Source organism: Acipenser ruthenus, chromosome 22 (genome assembly GCF_902713425.1).
Source record: "Acipenser ruthenus chromosome 22, fAciRut3.2 maternal haplotype, whole genome shotgun sequence".
NCBI classification, from domain to species: domain Eukaryota; kingdom Metazoa; phylum Chordata; class Actinopteri; order Acipenseriformes; family Acipenseridae; genus Acipenser; species Acipenser ruthenus.
In genome coordinates, this window is record NC_081210.1 from 29,980,766 (window position 1) to 30,004,725 (window position 23,960).

A 23,960-nucleotide genomic window follows, 5' to 3' on the forward strand; every position below is an offset into this window, starting at 1 on the left:
TATAGCATCTCCCACAAATCTCAGGGCTGAAATAATATTAGAAAGAAGATACATTTTTAAACAACAATCAGACGAAAGGTTAAAAGGTGAAGGGATTTTGCTGAAATAAATTAAATTCCTTTACATCCTTTGTGTATCACTGAGTATCCTTAAAAAAAAAAAACAGCCCAGCAGGAAATGCAAACGGCTCCATTTCACCAGTTAGTATCGATATTACTTCACCATGATGTTTACACAGTGATGCACACTGTTTGTACAAGGATAACCATTATATAAACAATGTAAAGAGCAGTTTTCACTGGGTGTGCAATTACTTCCGTTAGTAAAACGTATCCTACATGCAGCATGATCTACATGCCCAGGAATGGGTGCCTCCACACTGAACACAGAGATCAGCTGAGCCCCAATTTAAAAGCCACACATTATCAGATACTCTGCTTCAGTGCTTAGCAGCAACACCGGGGTTCTTTCACAGGATTCTGTATTGCCTCAAGGAATGGAAACTCCCTGAATGGAGTTTGAAGCATTAGCATGTGTGTGTTAAAGATGTGGTCCTGTAATGGCAGGCAGCAGGGAGCATTAACATAATAAGGGCCATGCGATTAGCATACAAGTACCATTGGCCTCAGCATCACCAGGCCACTCAGTTACACCCATTACAGCTCTGCCATTGTTCACACGGAACGCAGTGCTGGGTGAAAGACTACAGAAAACAAAAAAGGAAAAGAAACCGGCAATTTAATCTGCAATGCGTTTGACTAAACTGTGCAAGTCAGGCACATTCCCAGCTATACTGTATATGATCTTATAGTGGATTATTGCTTAACGTTTTGGCAGATCTTTTCATGTTGGACATTAATGCACATTAAGACGTAAAAAACAATCTGTATTTTGTTACAATAAGTTTTATTTTGTATTGCTTTTATACAGGTACCGTTATTTGTAAAATAAACAACTTTTCTTTGTTATTTGGTTGGCAAAGAAGGCTAATTGTATTGTATTTGTTTATTTTATGATGCATAGTTAAAACATTTTCATCTTACTAAAAAATGCTGTTAGCGTTACAATTCTTTCTTTACCTCATCATCTCGTCCGAAAATAATTTATAAAAAAAAAAAGATTTGTACATAAAAAATATTTATATTAAATTATTCACAGGAGGTCAAGCACTATAGCAATGCGTAACAAGAGGTCCTGAGATCAACATTTAAAATATCAGATTGGAGAATATTCATCTATATATGCTATATATATTTATAATTCACAATGGCTGCAGACTTGTGTTTCATATCAAAATATATTTCAATTTGTTCTTCTTCTGAGTTCCACTGGTCTTGGAACTCTACCTATTTCAGAGGCATTTCAGACCATTTTTGTTTCAAGGCTTTTAAAACTAAAACTTTGGCCATTTAGAACGCGTCACCATGGCAACCGCTGAACAGTCGTCAGCACTTCCATCCTGGAAATGTCTGTTTTTGGATAAAAGTTATTTAGTTTTTTTCTCCTTCTTCTTCTGCCTCTTAAAGCAATAACACCTTTCTTATTTAATGCCCTGAACCAGACATGAAACAGTTTTAAAAAAATAATAGTTTGTTGTTTTTTTTTTAAAAGATAAAAAAAAAATATAAAAAGTATTGTCAGGTCCTTATCCTAGATCCGATGTCATGGTAACCAAGGAGACAGGGGTCTGTCAACGTGGCATCATGGGTAAAGACTGAATCATTGTCCGAGGAACAGGTGCTTGAGGTGTCCTCACAGGAAGGGGAGTACTGCTCAAATGGGGTTGAGAGGTCCAAATACTGGGGGAGGAAAAGAACAATCACCAATTAGTACACTTACATCGAGTTCAGCTTTACCAGATCACTAACTAGCAAGAAGCCACAAAAACACAGGTTCCTTTATGAATACTGCAGGATTAATCTAAGGCAGCGTATAATAATAATAATAATAATAATAATAATAATAATAATAATAATAATAATAATAATAATAATAATAATAGCTATATATGCAACTCTACCCATATATATCCTTTCCTCTTACCTCATCTGAAATGGAGGCCAGTATCCTGTCCAGTTCGTTCACCAGCTGTTTGAAGGTGGGTCTGTGTGTGGGTACAGCGTGCCAGCACTCACTCATCAGCATGTACCTGTCAAAGGAAACAGAGACAGTTAATAACACGTTCCAGTCACCGTTTCCATCGCTGATGAAATGACAAGGCATGCAGGTGTGGATATGTAGACTCACAGCTCATGTGTGCAGTTGGACGGCTTGTCCATTCGGTGCCCTTCCTTCAGAAGCTTGAAAAGTTCCTCCACTGGGATTCCTGGGTAGGGGGACCCCCCCAGAGTGAAGATCTCCCACATCAGCACCCCAAAAGACCAGCTGCGGAAACACAAGATAAATAAAATTAAAAAATGAGCCAACTTGCAGCATGGGAAGTTTTAGATTCTATGCATCTTTAAACCGAATCTCAAACTGTTATCTATCTACAGAAACACCCTTTAATATTAACATGCCCTTTCCCAGCGCTGGTTTGCTGAATTCTCCGAATGCTCCCATATTCCACATTTTAAGCCTACTTTCAACAATGTGCAAAGGGGTGGGGGCTAAGGAGGAATCCAAAGCATCAGCCGGTCTGGTCGGCACATTTGATGCAATAAGCTGCACTTACACGTCGCTCTGGTGCGTGTAGACTCTGTCAAACAAGGCTTCTGGTGCCATCCATTTCACTGGCAAGCGCCCCTGCAATAGAAAAAACAAAAAGCCAGTGAGTGGACAGCTGCTCACAGGAGCCGACATCCTGCGACAGCCCTCCTTCCGATCCGCGCCCTCCCAATTACCTCCCATCAGACACCCTGTCAATCAGGGACCGCACATCAAAGGGCTGTCTTCAAAAACATTAAAGCTGCAAACTTCCGCAGCTGAATGTCAACTGTCACAAGTCCATAACTTTCCTAACGCTGTTCATAATCAATGGAAAAGACTCTGGGCCGGGGTACTCACGTTGGTTGTTTTTTTGTAGTAATCAATTTGATGGACTCCTCTCGCCAAGCCGAAATCAGCAATCTTCATGACGTTATCTTCAGTTACCAGAACGTTCCTGGCAGCTAGATCTCGGTGAATACACTTAAAAAAAAAAAAATTAAAAACAAATGTTAAAATACAAAATGGAAGAGCAAATAAATAAGCCCAAAAGAGAAGCTGAAGAAAAAACTACCAAATGGGCCGAGGCACAGAAAGTTTCTCAAGTTGACTCTTGGGCTCAGGGCCACTCCTGTTTGCTTACAGATTTATTGAAATATTTACACAGGGAAAGAGGTCCTGTTACCAGATGGGAGCTGTCAAGCCATCATTCCACCTGTCTGAAAGGGCTAGCCTGTACAAACACCTTTCAAGGATGACCGACCCACTTACTGCCTGACTGCCTAACTGAAGGACTTAACGAACTGAAACACTTATTTAACCAGGCAACTCTGCTCTCACACACTCCCTCAGAGGCAGGCTATCTGGGACGGTGGGAGGGGTTTGCAGGGGCGACTGGTACTTACTCGTTTGGACGCCAGGTACTCCATGCCCCGCGCTACCTGGTAAGCGCAGGACAGCAGGTCCTTGAAGGTGAGCTGTTCCTCGGGCACCTTGGTGACGTCAAAGGTGTAGTCCATGCCCGGGGGGCGTCGTGCCCTCAGGTACTCACGCAGGCTGCCTTTGGAGGCGTACTCAACGAGCACGTAGAGCGGCCCGTCCTGGGTGCAGACCCCCAAGAGGTTAATGATGTTCTTGTGTTTGTCCATCACCTTCATCAACTCCATTTCAGAGATCAGGTCAGACAAGTCTTTATCTGTGGCATCATCTTCATAAAGCAAAATGAATCATAGTATTAGTTTACATCCAAGACAAAATGTGCAACAAATTGGAATGAGTTGCAAATATAATGAACAGCTGAGACAGAGAGAGTGGAGCTCGTACCTTTCAGCATCTTGACCGCTACAGTGCTGGGCTGCTCAGGAGTCTCCTTGCTCATCCCATAAGCTTCTGCTCTGACTACCTGACCAAAGCATCCCTCACCAAGAGGCTTTCCCAGGACCAAGCTAGAAAACAAAATGAATACAAAATCAGCACAGTTAAGAACATGCCAAGAACACCAAATGCAATTGAAATTGGAGGATGTTGCTTTTGTTGTTGTGACAAAAAGGTTGCATGAAAGAAAATCCAGCACTTACTTGTCCCGCGGGAATTCCCAAATGGGGTCAAGGGGCAACTCGAACTCCATGACCCCAGCCAGCATGGGGGTGCAGCTGGACGACAGACGGGCGACCCTCATGAGCGAAGCACTCGACTTGCCGGAAGAGTTGGAGTCTAGAGAGTACTGTGGAGGGAGAACGCAGGAGAGCAGGTGTCAATGCAAGAACACGCTTCAGTTAGTCTCTCTTTTCCATGACCTTTCCTTCTTCCTCCCCATATTGCACAGCTGCAGTTCAACATACCTGTCTGCGGAGGGGGAACTTGCTGAGTTTCTGCACCGGCAGGACTTCGAAGGGCTCCTTGTTTGGACTGGACTGCATGCGGCACAGCACCACGATCACGATCGCCATGACGACGGCCAGCGAGCCCGAGGCGTAGATGATGATGTCGGTGTACTTGGTCTCGGTCATGTCAATCTCTAGTTCTAGCTCCTCCTCTGAAAAGAGAGAGCGAAACACAATGGTGCGTTAATATACCACCCAGTCCCCTTGACTCTAACCAGCCAGGCTTGCTGGCGTCCTGAGTCACTGCTTAACCTGCTGTGTGAAGTGAAGTTAAGCTTACCTGGTATGACGGTGAGCCAGGCGGATTGGAAGGAGATCCCAATGGAGTTCCCGGCCAGACAGGTGTACTCGCCAGCGTCTTTGTAGGTGACGTTGGGAAGATACAGGACCTCCATCTCAGAGGTGTTAACACTAGCTGTCTGCAAAAGAAAACCAGTTTTTATAACTTGCATTTATACAAGGAATATACAGTACAGGGATGGAAATAAGACTCCCATTACATAGCAGTATGATCCATTGTTATTTTTACTACAAGTTTAATCAGAGACACCTGAGCTTGTTGCCTATGCTCTTCGGCAGAGTAAAACCTGGAATAGGTAAATCTGCTATGCTGCTGTGCAGCAGGAGTCTGATTTCCATCCTTGCAGTGCAGTGCAGTGCAGTGCAGTGCAGTAACCCGTAACGGAAGGAGTACTGATTCCCACCTTCAGGACCATGACGTAGGGATAGCCGTCAGGCCCGTAGTGGCTGCCATTCTTCTCAATGTGCTTGAGCCACTGGATGTGCGGCTGGGCGTCGCTGTAGACTTTGCAGTAGAGCTCCACGTCGCTTCCCAGCACCGCAGTGGTGTTAGCTGGCAAACCTGCCTGCAGGATGGGTCGGTGTGGGGAACGCTCTGGAGCAAACACAAATACATTGAATTTGAAACAAACACTGCAATTTACTACTCATTTATAGGCATAAAAATCAAGCTTGAGACCACGTGAACGTATTGCAATTCTAAGAAACGAAAAGCTAATTCTGGTGGGAAGCTGAACAGGGAGTGGAGCGGAGCTCTTACCCAGTACGTCCAGGATGTAGCTGTGGAAGATGACTCCATACTTGTTCTCTACCACACATGTGTAGTTGCCCCTGTCTGAAGGCACCACGCTTTCCATCACCAAGCTCCAGTGCTGATGCCGTAACTGAAAGGTGGAAAAAAAAGATCACCATTAAAAACCTTCACAAAAGGAATCAACGGCAATGCTTGTTAACCCTCACTACATTCCTAAGAGCTACAAATGCTGTAATTCCAAACGCAGTCCATGCCAGCCTACCTTGATGCCCCCGATGCGGTGCTCCCCTCGGAATTCGCGCCCGTTCTTCAGCCAGCGGATGGATGGCATGGGGCTGCCCATCGCGGGGCAGCGGAACTTCACTGTGTTCCCAGCTGGAACTGCATGCAGCTTCTTCTCCATTCTCTGAGTGTGTGTCCAGTAAGGTGCTGCCAAGAGAAAAACAAGCAAGATTAAAAAACTGAGAACACTGCACCTGGGCAAGGGAGCAGGCAGATAGAGGGTGCATACAACGCCTCAGGGAACATCTTCTACTAAACCAGTAGCAAAGAGGAAAGTTTAGGACCTGCCCCTCTCCCCCTCTTCTCTTACTGCCAGAATAATTAAGCTATATACACGGATGTGGTCAATTTGTACTGGAATGCAGCCAGCAGTCTGTAGCAAGGGCATCAGGAGGGGCACAGCCAGACTTCTGTTTATTTTCGGTTGCAAGCCTTCAGTTATTTAAAGGTTTTGTTTACTGTATAAACATGCTTCAAGAGAAGAGTTTATGGCAAAAAGTAGTTTCTGCTATCTGCAGTAAGCAGGTTCTCCTCTAGGTACCCCAGTGAGAAACATCTGCTTTACACAAAAAAATAAAGCCGGTGTGACTATTTGATGAAGGTGCCCACATCTCAGCTCTTGTCTCAGTACAATGCAGGGAGGGAGACTGGGGGAGGGGGACGGGACTCTTTAGATACGTTGCACAATGGGCGTGGGGGGCCAAAAGTCAACAACCTTTCTGCTTGGCTGGGCTCTCTCTAGAACCGCAGCGGTAGTGACAACACAATAAAAGTCTTGAAGACAAGGTCATCAAGCAAACAAAGGAGAAAATAAAGCGGTCATAGTCAGAGGACCCACCTCTGTTGAAGAAGACGCGTTCATCGTCCGATTCTGTGGCTTCATCCTCCAAACCGCTGTCTTCATCATCATCATCATCATTGCCCGACGCAAAGGAGTCTATTTAAAAAATAAAAATAAAAAAACACAAAACAAATGGAAAATGAATAAACTATCATTTTGCAATGGGCTGTAGAAAAAGTGAAGTTTTGTTGATTTGAGCTGTGAAGTATTACAGGTATATTTTGAAGGTGCGACGCCTTACCTATGACAGTAATAGTAAAGTTCTGCAGGACTTCGCCCGTGCCACGCACTACGCACAGGTAGAGACCAGAGTCTTCGTAAGTCACGTCGGTGATTTCCAGAACGCTGGGTCTGATCTGCACCCGGTCGCCAGCCTGGACGCGAACCGCCTCCTTGTACCAGTTGATGCCCACGGTCCGGTTGGTCTCACAGGTCAGTTTGAGCACGTCGCCTTGGTCCAACAGGAAGTGCTCTGCAGTTTCTTCAGCCTGGGCTCCAGAAAACCCTGTCAGAGCAAGAACAAAAAAGTAAGAATGGATTGCATATTGACTGAATAAGTAAAATTTGTAACAAATATGTTTACCCCAACCCCCCCCCACCCACCCCTAATGCATGACCTTTAAACTCCTGGTACCCTTTGAACTCCAAAACATAAATAGTTATTCTCAGAGAGACAGAGACTCTGCAGGGGATTGTGGGACAAACAGCCTGACAAGCGGACAAAGAATTAACATGTCTCAGCATGATGGGACTCACCCCCCACCCCCCCAGCAGCACAAACGTATTTCTGAGAAGGAAGGTATTGGATGATGAGAGCCAGGGACTAGGAGCCAGAACTCTCCAGCCTTTAATCCCTGCATGCATTATATCCCTCATCTCTCTCTCCAGTTATGTCACCCGTCTTAATTTAAGCTTACCTGGTATGACCGCGAGCCAGGCTGACTGGTGGGAAATAAGTCCAACAGAGTTTCCAACCAGGCAGGTGTACTGTCCAGCATCTTCGAACGTGACATTGGGTAGGAGCAGGACATCCACCTTAGAGGTGTTCATATAAGCCGACTAGATAAAATGAAGCGAAATGGAGTTAGAAATAATAAATTATATATTTCAAAGATATAAAAGAAAATAGTCAGCACAAATCAGCCCAGCTCACTCAAGTGCCCATAATGATCATGTTACGTTCTCACCTTTAGGACCTGGACATAAGGGAGACCATGAGGCCCTACGCGGCTCCCGTTCCTCTCAACGTGTTTGAGCCACTGCAGCTGCATCTTGCCTGTCCTGTAGACTTGGCAGATCAGCTTCACGGTGCTGCCTGCCGTCGCGGTGCTGTTAGCAGGGAAACCCGGCTGCAGAAGGGATCGGGAATGCTCTAATAATGAGGGGGGGGGGAGGGACAAATTAAATCAAGCCATCAATATTAATGTCCTCTAGCATTATGCACGCAGGCATTTCAGTTTTTATGTAAATAACTGAAGAAGAAAAAACCTCTAGACTAATTTCCTCACAAATTGCTTCCTGTGGGTTTTATGGGTGAATGCAGTCCTAGTTTCCTGACCAGAATCCCTTACTTTCCATATGCTGGTTTGGTTTGTGTAAAAGGAATGAATGATGGGGAAAAATGGATTGCGGCAGACCAAGATCCACTGACCTCTCGCCTCTCTCAAAACAAGCCTTTCACCTGCTTATATAATCTTTTTCATCCTTCTACGAAGAAATCCCTGATCTGCTCATTGGTACCGACAGCTTGGCAGCATTTCTTTCCAATAAAAATAACAAGAATAACAATAATAAAAAGAGTCAGTTTGCCTCACATCTAGCCAGTGCAAGGTGCAGCAATTAGAACTGCTCTCCTCTGTGCCAGTGAGCCAAAAGCCACCCAAAATGCAGAGGGGAGGACTCCTGCACCCCCTACTGCTGTATGTAAACACTAACGAACTTGTCAAGTCCTATCCAGGGCACTGACCTGGCTTCGACCTCAGAGGGACCCGTTACATCACACCACGTACATAAAGGAGAAGAAAATGGATAGTAAAAATAACCAAACCAAGCCCAGAGCTTGCAAGTCAAGTTCCCATGCGCTGCTGCATATGAATGCCCTTTAATTTAATAGTTTCATCCCCTTACTAATTACAATTGGGAACACAGACTTGGTACAGCTTTAACAAAAGCAGAGTATGTGCACAGCCAGGGTTTCTGCACAGCTCTCCTGGCTAACAGATAAACACTTGTTCTAAAACGTGTTATCACTGCTGCTTCAAACCTTGCCGAGTATTCCATGCCACCTCTGTTTTCTGGATGATATCCCAAGGGCAACCTTTTTCTTTGAATTCGGGCTTTTAAATGTTTTTTAGTAGGTAACTCTGCCTTTGCAATCGCTGTCTCCTGTAAATGCCTTTAATTTCTCCTGGCAGGGGCTCAATAGCACATTGTTTTCCCTCGCTAACTGTTACTCGAAACCAAACCAGCTTCTTATCCTTGGGAAAGTGGGAGCCAAGTTTACAACTCAGATTAAAGAAAAATCATAATAAGAAAACAGAACACAAAGGGCTTTGTTGAAACAGCAGCTACCTATTCAGACCTGGCCTTTGAGTTCTATTTCTGAAATTACTTCCAGATTAATTCAAAAACAGTACTTCCGAATAACTATTAAACAAAAAAAAAACCAGCAAGATACCAGCTCACATGAGGGGACAAAATGCTTTCTCACCAACATTTCCCTTCCTGGAGTTTCTATCTCAGCCCCCCACATCTGCCTTCCCCTGCTCAGCTGTCTCCCCTCCTTGCTGGCACCGGGACAGGCACATCTTAACTTCCACACCCAGGGGCTTGGCGGGCTCGAGTAACACTGTTATCATCCAGATCTCTTTCCAAAGAGGGATTACATCACCACTTGATCTTCCATCCCCTGCTACACCGTGATCAGCTTCAGCGTTTTTAACCTAATCGAACCAAACGCACCTTCCAACTGGTACAACTGGTACCGCATATGAATCCAGATGCGAGACCACGCCTACCTTTCATTCTGGGATCTCCTGGATGCATCGAGTCTGCCAGCACAGCTACAGCCAGGGTGAGGAAGAGGAGGCACAGCTTGCAAACAGTCTTCATCTTCCCACAGAGGGGGGAGGGGGGGGGGCTACCAAAAGCAGTCAGTGGAAGCTGGCTTCAGTCAGGGTCCCAGCATGGACAAGTTAACTGCACACCCCAGCACTCCCTCCGAAAATCCTAGGGAAAATAAATATTAAATCTTCCACAAGAATTTAAACAGAAAACACAATGTATCCTGTAATTAACCCCCCCCCCCCAAATTTACTAGGGTTTTTTTTTCGTGTTGTCATAACATGCTTCAGGATGAACAGTGCTGCCTTATTGAAACAGATTATTATTTGATAGGGGTGGGGATATTCGCTCAGCGTAGTTATTACAGCATATACATGTGTTAATGTGCACTGCACAACTGCAAAAAAATCCACTATGTTTAAGAGTTTGCTCCAGTTTTAGCATTGGCACACTGCTATTAAAAGTCAGTTTGCATCAGCTGTGTTAGTTTTTAGAAGTCCTTTCCCCATACTTCTACCTTCAACAACAACACAGGCAGGAACACAGAGCTAAGCTTGTGGCAGGCACCATCTGCTCCTCTCTGCTCTCCCCTTTCTTCCACCCCCAAACAAAAGAGCTTCTTACTTTCTTAACACTGCACTCTCCCTCTGAAAAAAGATAACCTCCATCGTGACTCTTAAAGATAAGCATGTTTACATCGTTCTTCAAGTGGCAAGGGTGTGGGGGGAGGAGAACAGTGCTGGTCTATGTGAACTTGCTTTTTGAACTTTTTTTTTTTTGGATTGTATATTTATTCTGTTTTAGGGACGGCAGCCGTGCACAGGCGCCAGTCGAGTAGCGGGATTTATGTTTTTACAAGGAACCTGAGCCAACCCCATTCCGCTTCAAAAACGCGCACATTTTTAATAACGCACACGTGCAAGTTTGATTGGGCTCACAGTCATCGCCGATTATTCCCAATTAGGAGCGCCTCTCTTGAGCGGTGCATTCGCAGTTTAGCAGCGACTGTGAAATCTCTCGCGTTAAGTAATCAACACTCCATTCGCACCAATTAATCATAGCAGCGTTCTGTATCTGTACGGTATTAGACTGTGTTTTTTGTTTACGCACATTCATTTTACCTGTTATAAAAAGGATGCCTCCCTTACAACTATGAATTTCATTATTATATTATGGATCTAAATATTGGATTTAACAAATGTACACAAACCACTGTAAAAAATAAATAAAAATAAACTACTACTAAAAAAAAAAGAAAAATCCGACAATATCCAAGCGTACAATTCCCACATTGTTTTTCCCCGTTTAAAATAATCTACAACTTGAGTTTTAAAGGCTTTGCACATCACAGCCAATGGCAGTTTTGTCGTTAGGTACCACTGGTTAAAGTTTAACTCAATGCAAACAGCACAGATAATGCGAGCATCTGCGTCCTTGCGACTCCGCCGCTACACTGTTAATCTCCGTATTAATCAATCACCCACTGAACGTATTCTTATGCGCCGGGTATCCATTCATATATGTGTGTGTGTGCGTGCGTGCGATCAGGGGGTGGGGGTACCTGTGAATGATTAACAACTGTGTTTTCAGGAAAAAAAAAAAAAAAAAAAAAAAACTTTGAAAATGACCTATAGATGTTGACAGGGTGCTACGTTATCTTGTATTGGACACAATAATAATAATAATAATAATAATAATAATAATAATAATAATAATAATAATAATAATATATGCACACCACTTCACTGGTGGAACACAAATTGGAGAATATTTATTTATTTAGAATTGTCATAGTATCGTACATAATACTACTACTAATAATATCATTATTTTTGCATTATATAACTATGGAATCTATCCGATGCTGCCCTTTGGTGACACGGTAGATATCTAATCAAAAAGGAGCTAGACTATCTAAGCGGAAGCACTGTGGAGTCGGTGCGGGGTTGCGTACGCGCCCCTAGACTATGCAGCATCAGGACTCTCTAGAATTTCATTGAAAGAACAAAATTAGCCGGGCCACTTGAGACCCCGCTCCAAACTGCCAAGGAGACCTAGAATTAAACATGAACCCACGTACAATTAAACACGGGCTCGGAACCATTTTAAACTGGGCCTGCTTCTTAAAAGAACTTTAATATGCATTATTATTATTATTATTAGCATCATCACCACCACCACTCTATAATATATTAAACAGAACAAGCCGAATAGATGCCACAGCCGACATATATTTGTGCATTACTGTATATGTTTTTGGTCTCCAACACTAAATCACTTTTTATCCAGAGGATATTCTACATTTTTGTAAACAGCTTAGTTGTAGGCATAGATAGGGTTACCTGCTTCTATAAATCGAAACAATGCCCTCGATTAAGGCGAGGTGATAACGTCCTTACCCTTATTAGACTCCCTGATGCTGGTCTCCACACTGCTCTGCAAGGTCAATCCTAAACAGCGTTTCTTTAAAGTACACAAGTTGGCTTCCCCATTTCAGCCCTGGAAGACGGTTATTTCCTTCGCTGGTCCTTGACTTATTCCCACAACATTCGTATTTTCTCCACAATCCTTTTTTTGGTTATGATTTCTGTTCAAACAAAAAATGAATATGCGACCCTCTGGAATCGTGTCCCACGGAGAGGAGAGCTGTGCGCCGCGCTCGAGTTTAATACAGATATCCACAACAATAGATCGCTGCTCGGCTTCGTGGCGTCTCCAGTCCCGAGAAGAGCAGGGGGTGGACGGTATAAACTGGTCTGCACAAAGTCCAGCGAGTGTCCACTTATCCTAATAGCACACCGACGCTGCTGCTTCTTGATTTCTGACTAATTTCTCTGTAGTCTGATGTAAGCAAAATATAAAGACAACCCTCGTTCCGTTTATAAACGAGAAAGTGCTCGGTTTGGTGTTGCTATGCTAATCTGTATATACCTCGTGTTTTGTGGTTGTTTTGTAACGCTATCTGTGCATGCTTGCTTCTCTGATGCTCTGCCCGTTCTCTAATGATCTGTCCTCACGGAAACTGGAGCATTTGTAAATCTCAATTAGCGACTCTCCGGTTACACAGCTCCGGCGTTCTTGCTGTGGGACTATGAGTAGAAGCACAACAACAATAGGCTATAAAGAGCGAGAACGACGGGAGGGGGTCTGGTCACAGCCACGCCCCCTAGAACCAAATCCTTCTACCCCCCCTCACCACCCCCTCCAAATGCACCTCTCCGTACAACCAGCCCCATTCACACTGGAATTAACCGACTGTTAGCCGATTCTTTTACATTGGTATTAATGAACATTAGCTATTTCATGCCTGTATAATTATTTTTTTTTAAAATATATATAAGGCTCCAACATTTGTACTTTATAATAAAGAAGAACCTCTACAAAATATTTGCAAATATATATATAGCCAAATTAAACAGCTATATCTAAATATCTAAAACGACGCACAAACTTTTAAACTTGTGCAACCAAATAGTATCCAACGCATTCTTTCCATAAACTGCAGCAGTATGACACGTATGAAGGATATGTATCCCGCTGTGTAATTTGAGCATCGTTATCCCGTTTACTGAAATATAACCAATGGCAAAGTAACCGCAAAATAGAAAGCCTTGGTATTGAGGAGCATGGTGCGAAATGCAAATCATTATTTGCGTGGGGAAAGAATGGTAGACTTACACAGTCTATGTTGTGCTTTCATATTATTATTATTATTATTATTATTATTATTATTATTATTATTATTATTATTATTATTAATGAGTCATTTAGCAGACGTTTTTATCGAAAGCGACTTAGAGACTAGGGGGTGAACTATGCATCACAACTGCTGCTGCAGAGTCACTTACAATAGCGCCTCGGTTTCGGTCTCATTAAATCGTGATAGGAAATTTAAAAAGATAAACGCGTGTGTATCACATCCTGTAATCTCCCATTGCGATTACTACACGATTATTCATTTAGCTATAGATCCTTGCTGCAGAAAACAACGAATCCTATGTAAGAACACTGGTAGCAATTTTAAAATACATTTTTTTTGTAAGCGTGTCACCGTGTGCTTTATGTTTTATGTATAAAAACTTAAGACAGTTTACAAACGAGAGGAGGGACGATCGTAAAACGACCACATCATTGAAATATTCATATAGTCTTGTTGATGTGATCTGCATACAGACCTGTGAATACATTCTTTTCATGTGAGGATGTCGTCAGAGGCAGATTGTGAAACGTGTTTAATGCGCTTTGATCACATTGATTACTTCACAATGATCCAATCCTGTCTATAGCCTATTGAAAAATGTAACTCATGACTGTTTCACTGCTGATCACTGAACTATTCTGTTTAATCGGAAGTGTGTCTTATCGGCAGGATGAAATGATAGAACACAATCTCTGCCTAGCATTCCCAGGCAAGTACTTCAATAAATACATGAATTGAGAATGACCCTGACATGGTGCTTTACAATATCGCTTCTCCAGCCAGCCAGTACCCTGCACTGGAGACACAGTTCCTATCAGATATAACCATTCACGTGGAAGTGACTCCAGCTTCTCACAACAATAACCAGCAAACGAGATAAGGCTGAAAATGACTGGCTCAGCCCACAGAAACAATAACAACGTAATGCTTTACAAGAGTCTTGTGCAACTGTACTGGCCTGCTGATGTCACCCAGAAATATAAAACACTCAGAAGTGGCAAACCTAGACATGCAAATAAAATACACTCAATGTAAAATCAATGTCAAACCTTTTGACTTTAAAAAAAACCCCTTTCTTAATGCCTCAATACCAATGGGCCACTCATGCTTGCTGCATTGCAGCCATGAGCTGGTTCTACAGAGAATGGACACTGCGGTTCAGTAATCCACTTACATAAATAAAACACTGTAGTAGGTTAGAGGGCAAACGCACAGGAGCTCATGTGTATAGTCCACACAGTATTCCATAGAGCATACTGTAGTACACTGGAGTTCCTTGACGGCTGCTTTACAGAGCTACCACTCTGCTCTAATCTGCTTGGATAAGTAAATACACAAAACAAAACTAGAAAATCTGCCGCTTCAAATGGTGAGCTCTGGTGTGACAGGCTCTGAGTTATAAAGTGCTTTAAAGGAAATGAAAGGAGCCCGAGAAAGGGCCGTACCGCTGTAATGAGAGCCATGTCCCACTAAGCGCTGTACTCCAACCTGACAAAAGGGAACAGGATTAGGTTGCTGAGATCATGGACGCCGTTTAATACACTGAATCTGCGTAATCTGAAAATGAAGTCTGAGCTTCGGCAGTCTGAGCCAGACCCCCGCCCCCCTCACTCGGAGGGCAGGGGTGCCGTGCAAGCAGCCTCAAACCAGCAGCGCTCCCCCATCACGTTTAAACAAGTTAGACACCATGAGTAGATCTCATGTCACTGACAATTATTTTATGGTTGAGACAAAGGTAATATCTTTCTTGGTGGTGCCTATTAGAAACAATGGTGTCAGGGTATGGTTTCAACAAACACATTCTCTGCCTGTTTAGTGGTCTGGGTGAACCGACCTGATATATCAGACAGTGTGTGCTTCTCCTGTATATAATGCATACATGCTGCACAGTTAGTTAAAAACATGTCTGTATTTGAAAACTAGGAAACACAAAAATAAGTCTTAGCCTTGAAGCTTTATTTGTCATATACAGTACTCTTATAAAAGTTTACCACAGTATTTTTGCATGGTATTTTTGTAGTTTGTCCCATGCTTTTCCCATGGTCATATGCTTTACCATACCTCATGCTTCCCTATGCTTTACTCTGTTTTCACTGTGCTCTATTACACGTTGCTGTGCTTTTAGTAGGGGAAGCTTTAATAAGAGTATCTGTGCACTATTGCCTACTCACCACCTTGTTAAGACTGTGCAGACATTAGAACTGTTCTAATGGAAATCTGTTTAATGCAATATAATCTTGTTTTGGGTTCTATTGGAATTCTTCTGTTTTTTCAAGGGCTATATTCTGGAATTTCCTTCTGATTGCCTCACTGTCACCTTGTGCATGGTTCTGATTGGATGAACCATTCCCTCCTTCACTCAGCCCCACCTCTCCACCCTCATTATGCAAAGGGACAAAGGCTAAATGATCCTGCAGAGTGTGTGAAGTTTATACTGTGATTGTGAGCATAATAATAATACAAAAAAAAACGTCAGATGTGTGTAAACTTTACGTGGACTATCGAACCTGGCCCTCGTTTTATTGACCCTTTGCACCAGAGCAATGTTTGCACAGTTTGTGCTGCAGTGTAACCTGAAATAATCAAAGGGGAGTGATGTATGTGTGCTTCAGGCATGTGACGGCTTATTAAAAACAAATACAAATAAGCATTAATGTGTTTATGTGTGTTCAGATTGACTGCACGTCTAAACCAGGGGTGTCCAAAGCTGGCCCTTCCACTCCTGGTCTTTCTTCCAATACTGCTCCAAATTGTTTAATTGAAGCAATTAAACCTCCATCTAGACCCTGAAGACAATTGCTCCAGATCGAATCAATACCGTTAGTTTAAGTTGGCCATGAATGGAGGCAACAGAAGATAGGGTCGTCATGGTGATACAATAGTAATGCTTCTTTCCCTGATATTGTCTCATAAAGCTGAAATTGATTAGCGATGCTCTGTATTGGAGAATCAAACCCCCATCACATCTCATCTCATCTCATCTCATCTCATCCCATCTCATTTCATCTCATCTCATCTCATCTCATCTCATCTCATCCCCTCTCACCTCACCTCATCTCATCTCATCTTATCTCATCCCATCTCATTTCATCCCATCCCATCTCATCTCATCTCATCTCATCCCATCCCATCTCATTTCATCCCAACCCATCTCATTTCATCTCATCTCATCTCATCTCATCCCATCTCATTTCATCCCAACCCATCTCATTTCATCTCATCTCATCTCATCTCATCCCATCCCATCCCATCCCATCCCATCCCATCTCATCTCGTCTCGTCTCGTCTCGTCTCGTCCCGTCCCGTCCCGTCCCGTACCGTCTCGCCTCGCCTCGCCTCGTCCCGTCCCGTCCCGTCCCATCTCATCTCATCTCATCTCATCTCATCTCATCTCATCTCACCTCACCTCATCTCATCTCATCCAGGTTATCCCCTTCTTGTCCTCAAGTCAAACCCTCCCCAGCTGAGTACACACCAGGCAGCACTGAGGGGCTCGTTTACTGGGGGCAGCTTCATTGTCACACCATCCTGATTAATTTAGGGTATTTATCTGTTCCACTGGATCAAGTGAAACACATACAGATACAGGCAGATAAGAAAGCACACACACTTGCTGCTGAGAGCCAGGTGAGTGAAATCCCTTTAGATAACTTATCTCAGGAGTGTGAACCTTTCTAAATGAAGTCACAGAAACACAGAGATGCTGTATTCAGATAACACAGTGACTGAATTGGAAGGGAAGCATACTAATGTGATCAGATGCTACACAGGTGATAGCTCTGGAGGGTTAGGAATAGCAATAGTCATAGGCTACAGGCAGACAGGTGTTGATGCACAGGTGCTAATACTTAATACTTTTCATGGTACCTATCTTATTGTCTCTTTTTTAAAAACAATGACCTGGATGTTATGTTTTGGAGGGTTTGATACATTTTGATCAGGTTGACTCTTTTAGTTTTGAAGTAGGGTTAAACCAGATTTGAGCCTAGGCCTCCAAAGCTGAAGGGTTTGTGCGTAGCCAACTGTGCCACACACTGGTGCATCTCAGCGCGGGCAGTGTTTCTGCACAGGGCTGGAAGTGAACAGATTGGGGCTGAGCTGCGGGACAATGTGTGACACTGTATCCGTATCGGACTGAGACAGTTGCATTCTCAGTGAGCCCTGCCTGGTCACTGCAGGACATGGGGCTAATGAAACCCTTGATTAAGCCCCCCCTCTCTCTCGCTCTCTCTCTCTCTCTCTCTCCGTGTTCTGTGGATCCCACTTCAAACAAGCAAGCATTCTGTCTCTTCAAAAGCGCCCCCCCACCTCCCCTCCCCTCCCCCAGTCCCAGCAAGCTCGGTTCGCCCAGCTAGCATTAACGCAGCGTGCTGTTCACGCCCCCCAATCATACTCACTCCTAAATCCAAGGGCCTACGTTTTGTTCCGGCTGCTTCAATCTGAATGCCCCGTTAAAGCCTATTATCTGTGCCTCCTTTGTTACCCCCATCCCCCCCACTCTCCACTTTCTCAATGGCTCCATCTTATCCAGTTCTTCTTTCTGCCAGGCAAATCAGAGGTTTTATTTTGCCAACTTTAGATGGCTATTTTCATGATCATTAAATGAGCTTTTAAGCCAGCTTTGGATCTTGACTGTTCTCTAAGTGTGCGATGCACACGTTGCTTAATACAAAGGACATGCATTTTTATATTTGAGCCATTTTGCACAAAGCTCTGAGTACTTTAAATAGTGCTCATTTTAAGGGTCTCTCTTGACAGATTAATAAAGTTGGACGTACATGTCGCTGTCCTGGACTGTTGGAGGTGCATCCATATTTGTAGTTCATTGTGGTCCAGTATACTGTGCATGGTATATTTCACTGAAGAATCAGAATGTGTACTTTGCTGGTCACTTCTTCATAAAGACCAAGGCAAGGTTATGACCAGGATTACCAATGTGTCAGTAGGTTTGGTGCACCGTGCAAATCTCAGTTTAAGAAAGCAATCAAAATCTAACACGAGTCTCAGTGAGAAATCCAGTGTCTTCATTTTATTTGGGCTGTCCAAACAGTGGTGGCCAGGCTGCAGTTCTAGTATGAGAAGAAGGCTGTATTGGTACAGTGTTATTCTATCTAATTGTTGTGTTAATGGCCTGCAGATGGGCTAGCATTTAAACAAAAGAGAAAATACTGTGTGAGTCAATGAGACAGCTTGAGTGTGTGTGTGTGTGTGTGTGTGAGTCAATGAGGGAGCTTGAGTGTGTGTGTGTGTGTGTGTGTGTGTGTGTGTGTGTGTGTGTGTGTGTGTGTGTGTGTTGGGGGAGGGATTGGGGTTGCATTATTTATTTAAAACATATTTCTAGAGAACATGTAATACAGATTCTGTATTTACTATACACAAACAAAAACTGGTTTATAGCCATACCGACCATATACCCTTATTAAAGTCTCCCATGGTAAAAACATAGCCAATGTGATTGGGACAGAGGGAGGGCTGTGAATAATCAAATACATTCACTGTATATTTCACATCATGAATGACATTTACATACTGCCAAATAATGTCCAGAGATTTCCAATGCAGTCCAGAGGGGCACGGGTTTCTATTTAAATAGAATACTTTCGGACCTGCAGACCTAATAATGACAAGGTTCTGATAACATTTTGTTTTCCTAATCTACTTGACCTGTCCTTGAGCCGTATCCTATACAAGATAAAAAGACAGAGTAAGACAAAAATTGATCTGATTGAAACGTCTTATCTGACGTCATCTGTAAATCTCTCACCTTCTCTCCCCGAAGAGGAAATGAAGAATAAATATCTGTAACTCCGAGAAAGCACCCCCTGAGATAAGAAGGTGTACCCCTGCACATGATCTTATCTTTTATCGGATCGAGCCCTTTGTCAGAGTTGTTTGATTCTGAAAGCTTTGAAGTTCATGTTAGATACTGATGCTTGGTATTTTTAAGAGTCTCCTCTGGTCTGGGGGGTCAGTTGAGAAGTATGCACAGGAGAGGTGTCTAGTTGCTGTAACAATGGACACCATGGCTTTCAGACAGTGGACTGTACCCTTGGAATAACTGGGTCTCAATTCACAGGCATTATTAAGGGTGCTTCAGTGTTTAAATAGAAAGTGTTCTCTTGGATCTCAAAGCACAGGAAATGTAACAGTTCCTCGGCTCAGGGCTCGATTTGGCACTCTCTACCTTGACTCTAGAGCTGCTTCTGCATGCAATGAAAGTAAAGGCCTCCAGTACTTTGCAAAGGGTTGAAGTTCTAGTGAGGGATGATTTGACCCAAGAGTGGGATTGCTTGTAATAACGGTCGTGCTTTTGAACATGTTTAGTAACAATACGCCGCTGCCACTCAAACAGGATGCCCTTGGAAGTGAGATATTCAATTCTGCTATTGATTACCCCCCATGGATACTCTTATAACGGCCCACAAATACTGGCACATTGATAAAGTCCTACAGCTCTTAATTATTGCACAGTCCGGTGGTCAACATGCAAAACGGAAAGCTAATCATTAAAAATCTGTAGCATTGCCTTCTATACAACATACGCCAAATGAAACCGCTTGTTATTATTCACTTAACTAAATAGAATCGCCATACGGTGAGGCTGAATGAGGAAACAATGGTGACGATCATTAGCCGGGATGAATTATTATCCATTGGCCTGGGCTGTCCCAAGACTCACCCTGAACTCGGGGGTGGGGGGGTATGCAGTGGTGTGAATGTGAGGTGAGGTGGGGGGGGGAGGGTGTACTAGGTGACACATTAACAGCGTGGCTTGTCTGTTCAGAGCTATTGTTCTCTGTTGATGTTAATAATTAGAGGCACTGCTGTGACAATGCAGTGATGGAGAGGGCTGCTTTGTAATGCAAGCAGCGCTGGTACTGCAGAAGCACTGGCAGGGAATGCCTGCGTGTCCCGTGTCAGGGTCTGATGCTGTAACTGCTGGCTTCACAGGATCTCTTTAGCTTCTGTAAGCACTGGCAGGACTGGCAAGGAGGACTGATCCCAGAGAGGCCAGGGAGCTTTTAGTGGAGAATCAACCATGCGATGAGATGGGTCACGTGGGTAACATCTACTGCCCAGATATTCCAATAGAGCAACTGGGCTGTATTGACTTGAACCAAAAAGTGAAAGATCTAGACGTCAGCATCATTTAAAACATTCACTGGGGGGATCGAAATACAAATGTGTTGCGTCTAGATCCTCAGATCATTTATCTCAACATCATGGTTTTGCACTGTCCCTAACCAGCCACAGTACATTCAAATAGGAACCTCCTGGGTTTTTTTTTTTTTGTCATATTATAATTATTTAAGCAGCAGTTGTATTAAAATCAACTGGCTTTCAGATCAATTGAATTGAACCGCATTGATTATTAAAAGACGTTTACATTCAAACACTCAGGCTTCCTATTAACCATCCTAACCGACACAAGAGTAGAAATCATTGCAGCCAATGTAGTATAATCTGTGTCACTCTGCTGATGTACCTCGTTAGCAGGTTCATTATTAACTGTACGAGTGAGCTATTGGGTGCATTAGCGCCAGTTACTACCACCCACAAGTACAGTGAAGTAATAATAAAAAAACGAATAAATGTGCAATATGCAAAAAGAACAGGGCTGAAAGTAGGAACATAGTCATAACATTATTACAACACAAAATAAAATAAATGATTGATGTGGCGCAACGTAAATGCATGTTTTGTTTTCTCGCAAGAATAAAACTTGAACTCTTCACAATTAAGAGATAAGAATTCTTATCACAAACTGTTGTTTTGAAGTTCACAGCTACGTATTTTTTTTTTATTTTTTTTTATCAGATGTGAAAAAACTCTCACCGACACTCAAACCTGCAGCTGTGAATTCTACTACAAATGGCTGTGAAACCCCTGAGGAATTTCAGATAAGGAGTTCTCTTCTCTGTTTTGTGAAAGCCTTTCTGGGTTTTATTTTTGTAACACAGACCTGCTCCTCCAGGTCCAGTTTACACTGAGCCGGTTCAGTCGAGGAGCAACATGGCAAGGTGTCGTCTCAGAGAAGTGCTCCCTGGTAGCTTTAAAATGAATTGTATGGATGGTGTGTGTATTTATTACATTTTGTAATTACGTTAAAACCATCCTTATGAAATCTGTAGATTAATAAGTCTTCCAGTTATCTAACGTTTCTTTGAAGGCCACAGCAAATCTTCATGTTCTTTGAATGCATTGCTGTAGTGAAGCTTAGCGGTCTTAAAGATCTCGCCTAATGAACACATTAACACAGCCTGGAGGTCTTTCACTTGCATGAGGGCTTCAATTATAAATCAAGGGGAACGGGGGAACACTAATTGAACATTGCAAGATATAAGACTCTGTATGGTGAGGCAAAAAAAACAAAGTTTTAACATGTGCCTCCAAACCATTGGGGAAAAAAAAAGTTTTTAAAAACAATTATTACTAAAAAAAATGTATTGCTTATAATATGGTCAAAAGAGGTTGCTTCGCTCAGTTGTGCAGTATAGGGTTGACATTCATGCTATTATAATCTTCATATGGGTTTATTTTTATATTCTTTACCTTAACTGTATTTGTTCTGCTATGTGAACAGGAGACTGGATCCCGGAGGTGGTTGCTGATCGAATCGATGGGGGGGTCATTAGAGATGAGGAGGGTTAATGTTTATGGGGACCACCCCAGGAGACGGTGTGACAGTCAGGTGAGGCCAACTGCTCATTAAGACAACGCTCCATTGTCTTGATGTTATTGTTGCATTAATGAGCTGAGGTTCTTTACCAGCTGAAATGACTGGAAGAGAAACAGTGCCATCAGGCTTAAGACAATTAATAGAGGCTTTACGCCTCGTGTGTAAATATATACAGTGCGTAAATAAAAGGGTGCATGACAGACAGATAAAGAAATGAGTTCAAGACCGTTCTGAAAAGTGGCTTGGTCTATGGCCACACAGCCACCCCATTTTCAGCTAATACAAATTACAATTCAGTGGTAACACTGTGGGCTCATTACAACCAGTCACTGCAGTTTGAGGAACGGAGAGGGAGTCATGGGCAACAATGTGCACATGGTGTATGATTTTAAATAAAACATGGTCTGCTTTTATTTAGAGTCAGACTTCAACTGCATCCGTCATTCAGCGGCAGGCAGTGCAGTGCTGTGAAGGGGGCCCTTTGTGATGTTTGTTTTCATCCAGATTGAAACGGGTCATGTGACAGCAGCATAACAGGCCTTGGAATATCCTCAGTCCTGTAGATGAGACACAGCGTACAGAGAATCATAAATGTGGGCACAGGTAGTGGAGGTAGGAAAAACTGTGCCCTGCTGTCCCAGGGGTAGGAAAAAGCCTATCTCCTACATCTGTGCCTTATTTGCACCAATAATAGAGTATCTACCAATAAAACATGTATACTGTACTTAAATTACTTTGTAGTTCTTGGGTGATTCACTAAATGACTAGACCCATTATGCATTTCACTTGCTGGAACCCTGGGTTCGAATTCAACAAGCCTTTGGACATCCATCCACATCACAAAACCAACAGCAGTCCAGTCTCCCTGGGTGCTGTGATAATTTGTAACAGTAAATAGTGGTCATCTCTCTGGGAGAGACTCCGTTGAGGGGGAGAGGATCCATATCTCTTTGGGAAGGACTCCGATGAGGGTGAGAGGATCCATATCTCTCTGGAAGAGACTCTGATGAGGGTGAGAGGATCCATCTCTCTGGGAGAGACTCTGTTGAGGGGGAGATGATCCATATCTCTCTGAGAGAGACTCTGTTGAGGGGGAGAGGATCCATCCAGCTGGCTTTCCTGGGTGTTGGCCCTCACAATGGAGAGCAGCAAAGCCCCGGGCAGGTCCATGAAGCTCCTGAACCCATTTCCATAATAATGACGGAAGAGATAAACATCAGTGCGCCCCACTGAGCCCCAGTGCCGGGGGTTCAAAGACCAGGAGCAAGCTTTAAATCAGCCCTGTTAATCCCTCTCTTAATTAAGGGGTTCGTCTCCCCTCCAAGCACCCAGCTGAGCTGCATCTACTGAAGGAGCCCGATATACCTGCTAGCCAATGGCCTGGTTCATCTTCCTGTGATCTGCACTGCCAATAAGGGATTAGAGGCGCCATTGTCTGCCCTGATTAAGAGACATTTCAGATCCTCAAACGAGTTTGCTGCTCCATTTTAAATGCTCATTGAAGTGCTGTGGGCGGAGGGAGTGTTTCAAACAGTGATCCTCTTTCCATCTGATCGGTCAATCCGTGTATTTAACCGTCTCCGAGGTTGGGGAAGGCTGGTCATCCTGATGGCTTGTCCGCCTGTCACAAACTCATATCTGTTGCACTTTTCCCATGAATTACTTTCGAATGGCAAATCGCAGGGTTTATTGTGTGCAATGACAATAGAAAACATTGGTCAATGCTCTGAAACTACCGTGTGTTCAATCTGTTTAACAAAAGAGGCTGGGGGTTGGTCGGTACTCTATCTCATGACACTGTTAAAGTATAA

The 23,960-nt window shown here is 43.3% G+C and overlaps 1 protein-coding gene across 1 annotated transcript; it reads right to left on the reverse strand.

Moving 5' to 3' along the window:
* Window positions 1-889: 889 nt before the first annotated feature.
* Window positions 890-12,871, reverse strand: LOC117431651 (fibroblast growth factor receptor 4-like). The gene is made up of 19 exons (XM_058996480.1): window positions 12,169-12,871; window positions 9,724-9,934; window positions 7,894-8,078; window positions 7,624-7,765; window positions 6,948-7,211; window positions 6,704-6,802; window positions 5,846-6,012; window positions 5,590-5,713; window positions 5,234-5,424; window positions 4,810-4,948; window positions 4,488-4,681; window positions 4,224-4,369; window positions 3,970-4,091; window positions 3,552-3,853; window positions 3,007-3,129; window positions 2,675-2,745; window positions 2,248-2,385; window positions 2,044-2,149; window positions 890-1,799 (listed from the first exon to the last, which is right to left on the reverse strand). The coding sequence occupies exons 2-19, from the start codon at window positions 9,815-9,817 to the stop codon at window positions 1,638-1,640; spliced, it is 2,769 nt and encodes a 922-aa protein (XP_058852463.1). The 5' UTR covers window positions 9,818-9,934; window positions 12,169-12,871; the 3' UTR covers window positions 890-1,637.
* Window positions 12,872-23,960: the final 11,089 nt, after the last annotated feature.

Bases quoted from the DNA above. Each gene is read 5' to 3' on its own strand.
- LOC117431651 (XM_058996480.1), bottom strand. From the start codon at position 9,817: ATGAAGACTGTTTGCAAGCTGTGCCTCCTCTTCCTCACCCTGGCTGTA. The intron at 8,079-9,723 runs GTAGGCGTGGTC...CCTCATTATTAG, and splicing joins AGGAGATCCCAGAATGAAAG to AGCATTCCCGATCCCTTCTG. The intron at 1,800-2,043 runs GTAAGAGGAAAG...TTCCTCCCCCAG, and splicing joins TGGCCTCCATTTCAGATGAG to TATTTGGACCTCTCAACCCC.